A 12,478-nucleotide genomic window follows, 5' to 3' on the forward strand; every position below is an offset into this window, starting at 1 on the left:
TTTTAGCAATTCCATTGTGATCCTAGGTGTTAATCTTGTGTGCACAGAAATGACAGCATGTACTGAAGACACCTTTTGCTACATGGGGAAAAGTAGAAATGACCTGTCTTCAGGGTGAATTGGGGAGGGAGGCCTGAATCCTGGAGGCTAACATGAGATTCTTGTTTCCAGAGACAGGTGTTGGGTCAACTGGCTGTTGAAGGCTTGGCTTCTACAGCCACGTTTAAGAAACAGATCTGCACAGAGTTCTGTAGAGACATATAAAAATCCTTCCTAAAGAGAAGTGGACAAATTCAGAGTGACTGAAAATGTTATGTTGCTATTGGGATTTTGGAGTTTGTTTGGTTTGTTGTTGTTGTTTTGGTTTTGTTTGGTTGGTTTTTTTTAGCCAGGCACAAGACACACATGCCTGTGCACATGCACACGTACATTGAGTCCTTGGAACCCAGAGCCCTCTGCTTGGAGTGGTGGTGCAGGTGCCAAAGCCCAAATGAAAAAATAGATATGGGCACCCATTGTGCACCACCTAATCCTGTACCTTGTGCTTTATAGTTTCTCTCCTTTGGTGGTGGTTAAGGGGAGGGGATTATATGGAAGAGCTCAGTTCCTGCTCTGGATCCCTGAAGCAGCTGGAGCTTGGGAATGCGTTCCTGGGCATATGCTGGCTGGAGACTTGAACTGGTGATCCTTCATTGCCTGGCTCTTCATTTACCCAGCTGAGTTACATTCTTTAGAGTGGGGGTAGGGTTGTGGGGCGGTGTCATTCCTGTCTGATGGAGTAATGGCAGGAAATGAGATCTCTGCAAACATGCTTCACTTGGTGTTTTTGGTGAGTGCCTTTTCGAGGAGGTGATGAGTTCCTGCCCTGTCCCATTCTTCCACAGCCCTTCATGCACACTCCAGTCCTTAGGAAGGAGGGAAAATGATTAATTTCCTGCCAGATGGGGAGGTTGTTTCTCCCAGAAAATTTTGTAAGGTCTTGCAGGCTCTGACTCTCCAGCTGCTATCCAAAGCTTTGAGGGAATGGCTGCTTCTATCGGTGTGGATAGCATTGTTTGATGCCTTATGCACTGAAACTGGCATGGGAGCAGCCAGGGACCCAAACTAGTTCATGAAGGTCTGTGAGCATTTGTTTCTCTTGCTGGTGTGCTGTTTTGCAGTCAGGAGCAGGTCTTGCCTCCTACTCAGCTTCCTCCTTTGGAAAAAGAATAAATGCAATGCGTTTTGTCTCCTTGCCACTCAGGGAAGTCGAATGTTTTGGTCATGAGACATCAGCCATGTATGATCTTGGACTTCTGATTTTTAAGCTGTATCATTTCAAAAAAAGCAAAGACACCTGTGGGAAGCTTTATGGTTTGCAGTCCTCCTTACTGTAAAGAGGTTATAGCTTTTTTCCTCTGTTTTGTCCTGCACTTGATTTTTGAGCCAGGTAGGGAGGATCTTTTGTGAGTTGTTCTTTTTTTTCCTTCTTGTTAAAAAGGAGCCCTTCTTCTGCAGGGCAGGAGGGACTTTAAAAGACTGGATTGGTAAATATACACTGATTTCACCAACCATTCATTATTCCCGTTGAGTTATTTCCTGCTTCTTCCTTCTTTTTCTTAAATTCTTTGACCAGTTCTACTTAAGTTATTTTGGGGAAGAAAGTTTGAAGAAGCAGAAGTTTCTTTGAAGTGCCTTAGTTTTTCTCGTGGCTTTGTGTGTGTGTGTGTCGTTTTTTTTCCCCCTCTTTTTGTGTGTGCTTTATCTATGGTTGTTTTCTTAAAAATAATATTTAACAAAGGTGTTCTTTTGTATTCAGTTGTGGGGAACCACTTTAGTTTTTCAGGTGTGGAATAAGAACAAAATGTTTAGATCAAAAGGGCAGAAAAATGCTTGCTTTTGGTCAAAGGAATATGCTATTAGAAAGATGTTTAGAAGGAAGATTATTGACAAAGCTGTAATAGTTAGGTACTGAAATGTTTCTAAGTGCTTCCTGTGCTTTATAACCCCTCCCATTTATTGATCACTTCAACTTTCTCTAACTTTAGCTCTTCTAGCAGCTTGTCTCACAGTACATTCCATGTTGAATTCCCTTCAGAAATCCTTCACATGTAACTTAGGTTTGGGCAAATATATTTGTAAAGCATTACTGCAAAGAACCTGAAATCATAGAACAGTGCTGCCCCATTGCCACTCCATTATATTTGGCAGTGTCTCCAAGCCATGTGTTTACTAAGCTTCAGCAAAACTTGGATTATTCCAATACAGTGTTTTATCTGGGAGTTTTTTTTTTTTTTGTCATGGACTGGATTTTAGTTCTGTTGGTTACTAGGTGGTAACATGACAGTAATAGCATTTCCATCCTGCAGAATAGTGCATTCAGGAATATTATGAACAATTTCATAGAAGGCTCTGTGACAGGAACATTTCTTAAATGGAGAAGTTAAAAGACTGTAGCCACACTGTGATTCCATCTGACTGTTTGTGTGCTGCCAGCTGAGGCTGTTGTGTTTGGCTGTGCTGCAGCCTGTTCCCATGGCCTCCCCTGGGCCAGCACTGCCAAGGAGCTGATCCATCAGGCGGGGGACTCGAAGACTCCAAGCTTGTCTGTGCAGTTTTCAGCTATCTTTTCCTCCCCCAGAATCCATCACCATTTTATTGGGGCTGGCACAAGGTTTGCTGTGGGAATGAACAGCTGGGGGTGGTCAAGTGGCATATGATGACTGTTTCTGGCAGCAGCTTGGGTCTGTGCTGCGTCAGAGTGGTTGCATAACCACCCCTTGGTTTATTTCTGCACTGACCAGCCATTTGGGCTGTTCAGTTATGGTGTATGTATATTTCAAAGCTTATTCTCCCTGTCTGCCTTTATAGATCTGATGCTTTTTCAACCAAAGCACTTCTGGATGAGAGTGCCCTGGTGTTCCCCGCTGTCTTGGGGGCATGCTGTGTCTCAAAAGGTAGCATTCTCCTAGTGCTAGGTAGCCAACCGTGGATGGGAATGGAGAAGTGAGAAAAAAGAAACCGTTCCTGACACTTCAGGTCTCATTGGAGGCTGGAAGGATTGGAGTCTTTCAGACCAAAATGCTGCTGCATTTTGTTAGGTGTTTATTTGAAGTTTGCAGCACTCATGAAAATTGTTTACAAGTGATTTTAAGGTCATTACTTGAATTTCTGGTCACCACAGGCAGTTTTTTATGTTACTCAGCCTGCCTGTCATGATCTGGCACAGATTGTAAGGAAAACTATTAGAGCACTTGGGAGTTTGAGGGTAACAATTTAGCAGCTGTGCTTCACTTGCAGCCTGGGTCAGAGCTGGTTTAGTGCAGATCAACTCTTTAGATTTCACTAAGTGTTGCTCTGGGTTTATATGACTGCTCAGTGGCTGCAGATTTGCTTCTGCTTCTACTTTTTTAACGTGTGTGATAGGGTTGATGAGTATCCTTTTGGTTTTTTATGCCTTTTCAGGTATTTTTTAGCTTTCCCAGCCTCATGAGGATCTGCTTCCAGACCTTTCTTGGGCAGGAGGGATATATGACTACTGTTATTTTTGCTGGACTTGGAACCGAGTCCAAGTCCTACTTAGGAGGACTATGGCTGTCAGGTGGGAAGGTTTGAGCATCTGGTCCAAAAAGGCATAAATACTCTTCCCTCCTGTGTGTCAATAACTATAAAGTCCTTTCCAGACTGACTAAATGTTCTGCATTTCAAGCAGTGCTGTGGAAACGGATCCATTTGGCATTATGCGTTAGTTGGTCTATTAACAGACATAGGATATTGAATGCTGACTACATTTCCTACCAGTGAATCATGGGGGCCTTTAGCTCGCTGCTTTGTTACTCATTTGGGATTTAAGGGTTGGTTATAAATATGGGGTCTGATACTAGATGGATTGGTGAGTCTCCTAGGAGATGGGTGCCAGTGCTGGCATGCAGAGAGGGATTACTTGAAAATCTTTATTTTACTTTCATCCTGCAGGGAGATGTTGCCCTGGCTCTGATGTAGCTGCAGGTAGTCATAAAACCTATTTGCTTTATCCTGAGACAGATAATATTCTTGGCAGAACTGGGGTCAGTGACTAGAAGCTTTAGAAAGTTACTTAATTAAAACACTTCCTTTGCAAACTGTTTGACAGGAGACTGACTACCAATGAGTGAACTGTGTAGCACTAAACATGACTAAAACTTAAAGAAAAAACTGTACCATCCTGCACACATATCCATCCCTACATGTACAGGTTGATAAAAACCGTGCAAGAAAAAGAAGGTAGTAAAGCCACAGTTGGAAGTCAGGCTAAATTTTGTTCAGCCGTGTAAACAAAACCGATTATAAAAATCTTATCTCTTAACCCTGATTTGGGTTTCTGTTTCTTTTAAGAAGACTTGGATTTATTCCAAGAAGATTTGGTTTAGGCAGGGTTAGATGTAAAAAGGCTCAGAAACATGGAATGGGAGGCATGATGTCAAAATGCTTCGAGGGGCAAAGCTGTTTTAGGAGATTCCTGTACTTTCTGAAATCCCCATCTCTGGGTGTTGTTCCTCTCAGTTGTGTTAATGTCACCATTTGTGGGACTGTAGTTGTCATGAATTGGTGACAAGCAAAAGATCAAAAGTAAAACTTAAAAGGAGGGGAGGGTGAGTGGAACCTAAATCTAAACTTGATCCCAGGAATGTCTGTGGGGATGGTAAGTTACCTTAGAGCGGGTGGGAGTGAACGCAGTGGGAATCTCTTGAGTGAGATTGGCAGCCAGAGAGATTTCAAGGTGTAATTGTGCCCTTATATATCCCCAAAACGTTTGTGCTGCAGAGAAGTTGTGCTTCTGTCAGGGCTTGGTTTTATTGTGTGACCTAGAAGTGGGAAGAGAGAAACACCAAATGAGTGCCAAACTGTAGAAGTCGCCTGTCTTTGTTGAACCAATATATTCTGTTTGAACCTTCTGGAATACTGCTCCCTGCTCTAAGGGAGGTGCTTGGGGAAGTTTTGGGTTCAGGTAGGCAGGGGGCTGCAGGTTTGATATGAGGGCTGCAGGAGCCTCTGCCTTTTCTGTGTTGCTGGGACTGCAAGTATTGTCTCTGGTGAGGCAAATGGAGGGATGTGAGCTTAAGGAACAGAAGTGGTGGTGAGACTTGGTGGCTGAGCAAAGCCTATGAACAAAGGATCTTCTTAAATGGGCAGGAGAAGAATTGATTTTTTTTTTCCTCCTCTGGGGAAAGATGTTGGGGGTGATCTCCCCTAATCATTAGGGAGGGACTGGGGATATGGGGTATTTCAGCAGCTGCAGGAGCAAAGGAAGGACTACCTGTGTTCTCTGAGCTGACCAAGTCCTTAGGCTTTCCCATCTCCTTTCTTAATTAACAGTGAGTTGGAAGTGGCCAGTAAGAATCAGCAGTTCTGTTTTTCCAGTGGTGTGGAGCCCTGGGAGGCATATGGATGAGTGTGAGTTTTCCCTGAGAGGCCTACAGTGGAGCTGGGACCTGGGAGTGCTCAGGAAAGTGTCCTCTGTTGTTGAAGCTAAGGCAGCTTCATTTTTGTGGCACTGGATTTCTTTCTGGTATATCTTTCTGTATATCTCCAGAGTGTGTTGTTGATATACATTGCAGTAACTCTCGTTAAAGTCAGAGACACCTTTAATAGAGATTCAAATTGCTCAGCTGTGACATGTAAACTGCAACAGCAGCCCACAATAGATATGTTTATGTGACTAGAGCCATCTGACTAATTCATAGCAATTAACTTATTTTGTAAATTGAACATGTTTTTCTACTTGCATATTGTTCATTGGCAATTAGGGATTTTTTTCAGGTTTACTCATTCTTCAAAATTATCTCCTATGTATCTCCTATGACTCATTCTTTGTCCATGGCTGACTCATGAACTCCTTCATACAAGCATTTTATGTGCCAGTTAATTTGAATTAGCTTCATAGGTCATTTAGCATTGGTTTGGTGTGCAATTGGAAAAATCCAAATGTTGGGTTTGGGGTCCTTGAGCAGAGGTCAGATCAATTGGACAGAACTATGCTCCAATATTCACATAAATTTTCTCTTTCTGTGAACTTTTAGATGGAATTGTGCTCATTGAAAGTGTCTTAAGAAAGATTACATCAAAAGATGCTGGAGTAAGACCCGGGCCAGACTGTAGGTTGTCTGGGGAGATAGGATAATACTGCTGAAGTAGATCTTTAGCGCTCTGTTGTGGTAAGTTTTCTGATGGCTTATCAAGATTGGTAAAACTGTTCTTCAGCAACATCTTATTCAACCTTCCCTTTTTCTGCCTGAGCAGGTCTGACTGTAGGCACAGGCATGGGATGGGATGCTGTCAAGTTACGCTGCTGTTTTCACTTGGTACCTCTCATCTGAGTCTTCAGTGCTGAATGATGCACATCCTCTTTGTGTGCTGCTGCTGAACTCTGGAGAGACAAGCACCAGTGTTAGCTGGAGCCAGGAGCTTCTCTGTCATCCTTCCTTCAGTGTGGAGTTATGCCTGTAGCAGGGAGCAGGAGTGGACGTGTGAGATCTTCTCGTTTGCTCCTCACTCAGGCTGGCAGCATGCTCTGAAGGAGATGTGGCAGGTGTGCTGTCATCTGCAAATCCAGCACTGGTTGGGTTTCACATCTTGGTGTAAACTAAAAATTATTTCAATCTGTAGATGTGTCTGTGGGGCTCAGGAACACTCTTTATTCTTGCTGTAATGAGCATGTCCTCTTGCAGAGCAGCAGAACAAGCAGCTCAGAGAAGGGAATGTGTAAGAGCTGCAGGATTTGTTCCAGCTCTTCTCTCAGTGCCCCTTTACTTGTTTGTGGTCTGTTTAACTGATGCATAAACTGATGTGGGACAGGTCACCCACACCTCAGCATCCCAGCTAGAGAGTCTTTAGTCAATGCACTTGATTCCATTTGTGTCTGGTATTGGCAAAAATGCTTCTTGGACTCTGACCCTGCTGAAGGCTCCTGCTGGTCTTGCTGGGGCTGTGCCTTGTCATGGCCCTGCCTGGCAGAGCCTTGCTGATGGATGTTTGGAAGGAATTGTGCCTTGTGAAGAGGGAGGTGGCTGATAATGGCTAAACCATCTGTGTTAGTGAAAATTAAATCCTCCTTGCTTGCAAACAGATCTGAAATATTTTATCAGTGTACTCTGGAATTGTAAGAGTCAGCCCATTTCCAAAGTGACAGGCAGTGGCTATGGCTTAGCATGGAGAAAAGGCTCATCCTTGCTCTGTATTATAGGCTGAGCTTGCCTGGATCTGCAAGTTGCTGCTGGTGGCTTGCATGTTTTCCCCGTCATCAGTCTTGTCTGTCATGGATTCCCAGTGCTGTGGGAGCAGTCTGGCAGGCAGAGGTTGGTTAAGCTATGTCAGAGCTTTTTATTATTGAAAGCACGTTCAGTCTGTGGATGTTAGTCAAAGGTAAATTAGAATGCAATTGATATATGCATATGACATGCATATTAATTTTAAATGTGTTTATTGCAATTAGTACTATTACAATGAATGCCAGAGGAAACAGGGAATGATTAACCTCACATAAGCTTTGTTGTAATTTGTTTAAAAAGTTCAAATTTAAAATGAGACAATCAAAATGTTGCTGCTTGATAAGGAAGGAAGACAGAGGGGGATGTGTTTGAGTGTAGTTTCCCAGTGAGTTCATACGGAGCCTTTGCCACTCTCCTCTGACTTGCCCGGCTGACTCCTCCTCTGCTGTTCCTCTTGTTCCTGATTAAGGCTTTAGGTTTGGATCTGAAAGATTTGTGGTGCAGAAGCTCCTCTCCTCCTTTGTGATATTCTCTGCCCCTGTCATTTGCTCAGTCTGTTGTCTCTGTTTTAGAGGGTTTGTGTGGGGCTGGAGGGAGAAGCATCAGGAGTGTCCTACCAAGCAGGGCCTTGTGTTCAGAAGAACCCCAGAGGATGAAGTCCTCCCCAGTCATATATGCAATTAGGGTCTCTCCAGGCAATACATGCCTGCAATCTCATGTAGCAGGGCAAGAGGAGGCTGAAATATTTGAAGCTTAGACTGTGTCTATTGGAACTGTTGATTGGAGTATTCTACTGGAAGTGAGAGAGTCAGCTCAGGTATCCCAGTAATTCCATACCCAGACTTTGTGTTCCTCCTGTTAAAAACTTTTTCTCTCATGCAGCTGATGTTCCCCAGTGGGTGCTGGTCCAGGAAAACAGATACGTGAGGCTTCCAGAGATGGGCTGAACAAAGCTAGGGCTTAGCCGGTGAGTCCTGGAAGAGAACCAGGAGAAGCTATTCCCAAGATGTCCTTGGGAATCTATTCGGACTGTGATGTTAACGATGTCAGCTGTAAGTGCCAAAAGGGGTTGATTGATCACTTCTGTAGCCTGTGTGGTCTCACTTAACCCTAGGAATTAAGCAAAGAGAACCAAAAAGCTGATGTAGGGATCTAGCAGAAACTTGCTTCAGACAAGTGCTGTGGGTGACTCACTACATCCCTCCTCCTCTCTGCCAGCCTCTGCTGCCTACATAGATTCAGTTCTGCTGATGTATCCTCATCCTGGTAAACTGAATTCATGGTGGAGATTGTTCTAGTCCACCTGGATAATAATGAATACAATAATAAAGCTCATCACCACTTCAGCATTGTTATGTAAGTATAAATCTGTAAGTAGATCAGGCTTTGTTCCATGAACAAAGAACAGACATGAGAGTAGAAATTAAAGAGGCTGCATATTAGAGAGCCTTGGCTGCTATGCAAAAGTAGGGTTGCAGTACAGCTGTGGTCCCTACTATTTAAGTGACATAACTTTGATCTTTCTTCCTTCTTTCATCAAGAACTTCTTCTGGTTTCTATGAAGACTGATTCTGTGTTTCTGGGTGTGCATGTCCTGCGCAGAGACCTAGTTATGGGAGAATTGGGAGCTGCCTGGCTATGTTGATGCTGTTATAGAGGGATCATACTGAAATGATACAGAAAAGATTTTTTTTACACAGATACACACCTGACCTACTGCAGACAAGTGCTTTTGGTACATGAGCTTGTGCTTCTGCAAAATGCACGTGTGGACTGGCAGGGAGCCAGCTGTAGGGCTTTCCCTGCTGTACCCTTTCAGATGATGCAGCCACATCCCAAAGGTAATGACCAGGCCTGTCCTCTTTCTGCTTCTCACCTCCATAAAAGCTGTGCCAATCTCTGTGCAACTCTAAAGAAATGATGGGTAAGCATGTGCTTGTTTTTTTCTACCAAATTCTTCTATCTAAAGGATGACTGAAAGACAGCTTGGAAAAAGGGTCTATTTTCTCTCATGACCCTGTTTGTTTTCATAAATAGAACATAGTCCTTCAAAAATGATGGCAAAAAAATGAGCAAATTTAGAGAAGCCCTAAGAAACCATCCTTGGCTGTATCTTGAGTAAAGGGCCTTGGAATCCCATCCTGCAGTTTCATTAATCCAAGATCTTGACGTTTGGTATTAGTTGGAGTTTTAGAAATGCTCTTTGACTTCTCTACAACCTGTTGAAAGGAAAAGGTTAATGTGTTTGGAGAAGAATCTGTAGCCTGTCTCTACAGATTTCAAAGGTAGAGATATTCTTCAGAGTTTGCCAACCTGATATCACCTGTGGTAGAGACCAGGGGTTTACTCTGATTTCTGCCTCTGCTGCAGAATGATTAAGCTATATTTGTAGTCTGAAAGCACTGACAGCATGTGGCTTCATTAGAGCCTGCTGTTCTTGATTACATGATGGCACGTCCCTGTCTCTGTTTTGGTCACAAGCTGTGATACCTTTGGTTTTGCTGGGGGGCAGCTCATTGGGAATACATTTTGCCTCCAGGACAGTGTAAATAGTCTTGTGGCCAGCACTGTGGCTGTATGAACTTAATGACTGTCCTAGTTTTGGAAGACATTCATGTATAATGGCCAGCTTTCCAGACATCAGCTGCTGATTGTAACAACTCAGGTAGGAAAAACCAATGTGTAGGAAACCCATTTGATAATGACTGCATGATGCTGTTGCAAGACAGCGTTTTCCCAAATAACATTTGTTTTCTTGTTATCCATCATTTTCCTTCAGCATCCCAAGAGAGCTGCTTTCTTCATCGTGGGGCTTGCTTGGCATATTCAGTTTCCAGGGGAAAACAGAGGTCACGCAATACAGGACCCTTGAACCAATTTTTCCCAATCTGCTGAGGATGCTGCCTATGATGAGTCATGGATAAGCAGTGGTAAATCTGCTGGCTTTTCAAGATTTTTGGGGTATAGGCAGTTGGAAAGAGGCAGTTGTAGGTGTGTGCTGTTCCCTTGCTGCAGTAAGCTGCCTCAGCAGCTGTGGTTGCAGCTGTGGCACTTAGGCCTGTGTAAATAGATGCATGTGTCCAGTTTTGAGACCTGTGTCCTGGTGCTTGAGGTTCAGGCTCTGACACAGGCTCGACTGATTTAACTGGCAAGGTAATGCTCTGTGTGCTTCAAAATGGTCAATAGCTGGGTCAGGGCATGAACCATTGTCCACAGACTCTGAGTGCTACACAGAAGCCAGGGAAGGATCTGCTGTTTTTTGAGCATTAGCACGTGCCTGCCACTTTCTGGGAGATAACTTATTTTTATGCTTATAGGGTATACTAATCCCTTTTGCTACTTCCTCTTTTTTCTTTTTAAAATTTTGTCTAAAAACACATAAGCTGATTTCAGCCATACTTGACAAAAAAGGTCGAAGTCTTGATGTTAGAAAGCCTTTTAAGTTTCAGTTTCTAAGATGGCCAGAGAAGGGAGAGACACCTTTAAACTGGGATGGCAGTTCCTGTCATGCTGAGGGAATCCACACGGGGACCTCAGTGACTGGGGAACCGTTCTGAACTGGGCAGCTCAGAAACCAGAAGGGACCAGATGTTTGCCCTGTCCTTGGCTCCTTTCTTTGCTCCTTGGGGTCAGTTCTCTGCTCTTACAGCTGGACGGTGGGAGCTGGTTATGTTGGGAGCCTGAAGCTTGCAGATCTTTGCCTCATTCACAGGAGTATTTTACGAGTCTGAATAGAAAAGAACCCAAGGCTGTGGGTGGAAAGCAGGCAAAACACAGCTTTGTGCTCAGGGAGTGACTGGCACAGGGCAGAAGGTGGGTGGTGAGAATCCCAAAGAAGGGGTCTTCCAAGGAGCGGGGAGTGATGGCCCTGACACACGCACTGTGTGTTATGGGTTAAGTCTGTGATGGAGGTGTTAAAACCGGGGTGTCTGCAGTGAAAGAATTCCTGCTGTTTAGGAGGTAGAGTGGCACAGCAGAGGGTGGAATTGTTGGCTGCAGCCCCAGGAAGTGTCCATTGCTGGATTATGGATAGTTTGGAATAGAGGACAAGATGGTGAAGTGGGAGCTCTCTGCGCTTTGAAGAACAACACACATCAACTTCCAGCCAGCTGTGGGCTTTATCTTGCTGATGACTCACTGTGCTCTAAAGAGGAGCTTGTAGTTTTAATCTTGGAAACAGTAACAGTGTGCTGTGTGATTCCTAATGACCAGTGCTGAACCTGGAAGTAAATCCTGTGATCTGCTTTGGCCAGATTCTTCTACTGGCGTGGCTGGTAATTAGCACGGAAATTATTGTTGGGGTGGCAGGAAGGGGAGAAGGATAACGATCTGAGATCCAGATTCACAAAGGTTGGCTGTTTTTGTAGCTATCCAGACAACACAACAGTTGTTAATGTTCACATTGAACATACAAACGCTGTTTTTTGTGGTTTAAAAGGGATATTGTCAACTATTTATTTATTGCTTTTAATTTCTTTCTTGCTCTTTGCAATATACCCCAGAGGTTCTTGAATTACATTTCTTTCCCCACCAATTTTTTGTCCTATTCTATTTCACAAAAGACAGCAGGAATTTTTCTACCCTTTCAAAAATTTTCTTTCTTTTTTCTCTTTTCCCCTTTTTGTCAGATGTCATGTATAGTTTCTATTGGCAATTTAACCACTTCATTGTGCTACCCCTGAGGTAGTTGCATAGGAAATAAATTTTCATTAACTGAAAGGAACTATAAGAGAATATAATATTTTCCTTTCAAAATGAAAATGTACCGGAAATTTCTGGATCCTTGAAAGCTGCAGTGCATCAAGTCTTGTATATCTTTAATAAGCTGGACTATAGGTAAAAGAAAAATACCCTGCAATTTGGTCTTAAATTGTGTATTTAGCAAACAATGCCTTATATGATCTAAATAAGCAAGTGCTGTGTAGTGGACTTAAAAATGCGGGCTCTCCCTTGCTTTGTGATTTTCATCAGCTATCAAAAGCATCAGTCCACATTGTGAGCTTGCTGCTGGCTTCTTGTAATGAGAGCTGAGTATGAGCTATAGAAATGTAAATGGAGCAATCTGAACCTGCATCTTTGCTTTTCCTACTTCTGCAACTTCTGTAATGGGACTGAATAGAAATAAATCAGCTTAAAAAACCCCCACCAAACATCCCATTTCATTGCTTTTCTGAAAGCTTGTATGCTGGATTTTGGTAAAAGCTAATTTTTCCACCAAATTTTAAACCCTTGGCAAGGATGAAGATGAGGCT

General features: G+C 43.3%; 1 protein-coding gene across 2 annotated transcripts in view; it reads left to right on the forward strand.

Moving 5' to 3' along the window:
- The first annotated feature begins 781 nt into the window (after positions 1–781).
- The window catches only part of SORCS3 (sortilin related VPS10 domain containing receptor 3), a 241,436-nt gene continuing 229,739 nt past the window's right edge, over positions 782–12,478 (forward strand). The window contains exon 1 of one of the 2 annotated variants that reach the window (XM_069019975.1): positions 782–829. In XM_069019975.1, the coding sequence (XP_068876076.1) occupies positions 782–829 (48 nt within the window). Of the gene's footprint in view, positions 830–1,049; positions 1,118–12,478 lie in introns of those variants that run through there. The other variant, XM_069019977.1, reaches the window with a different exon arrangement.

The sequence above is a fragment of the Aphelocoma coerulescens genome, chromosome 6, assembly GCF_041296385.1.
Source record: "Aphelocoma coerulescens isolate FSJ_1873_10779 chromosome 6, UR_Acoe_1.0, whole genome shotgun sequence".
In the NCBI taxonomy this organism is placed as follows: Eukaryota; Metazoa; Chordata; class Aves; order Passeriformes; family Corvidae; genus Aphelocoma; species Aphelocoma coerulescens.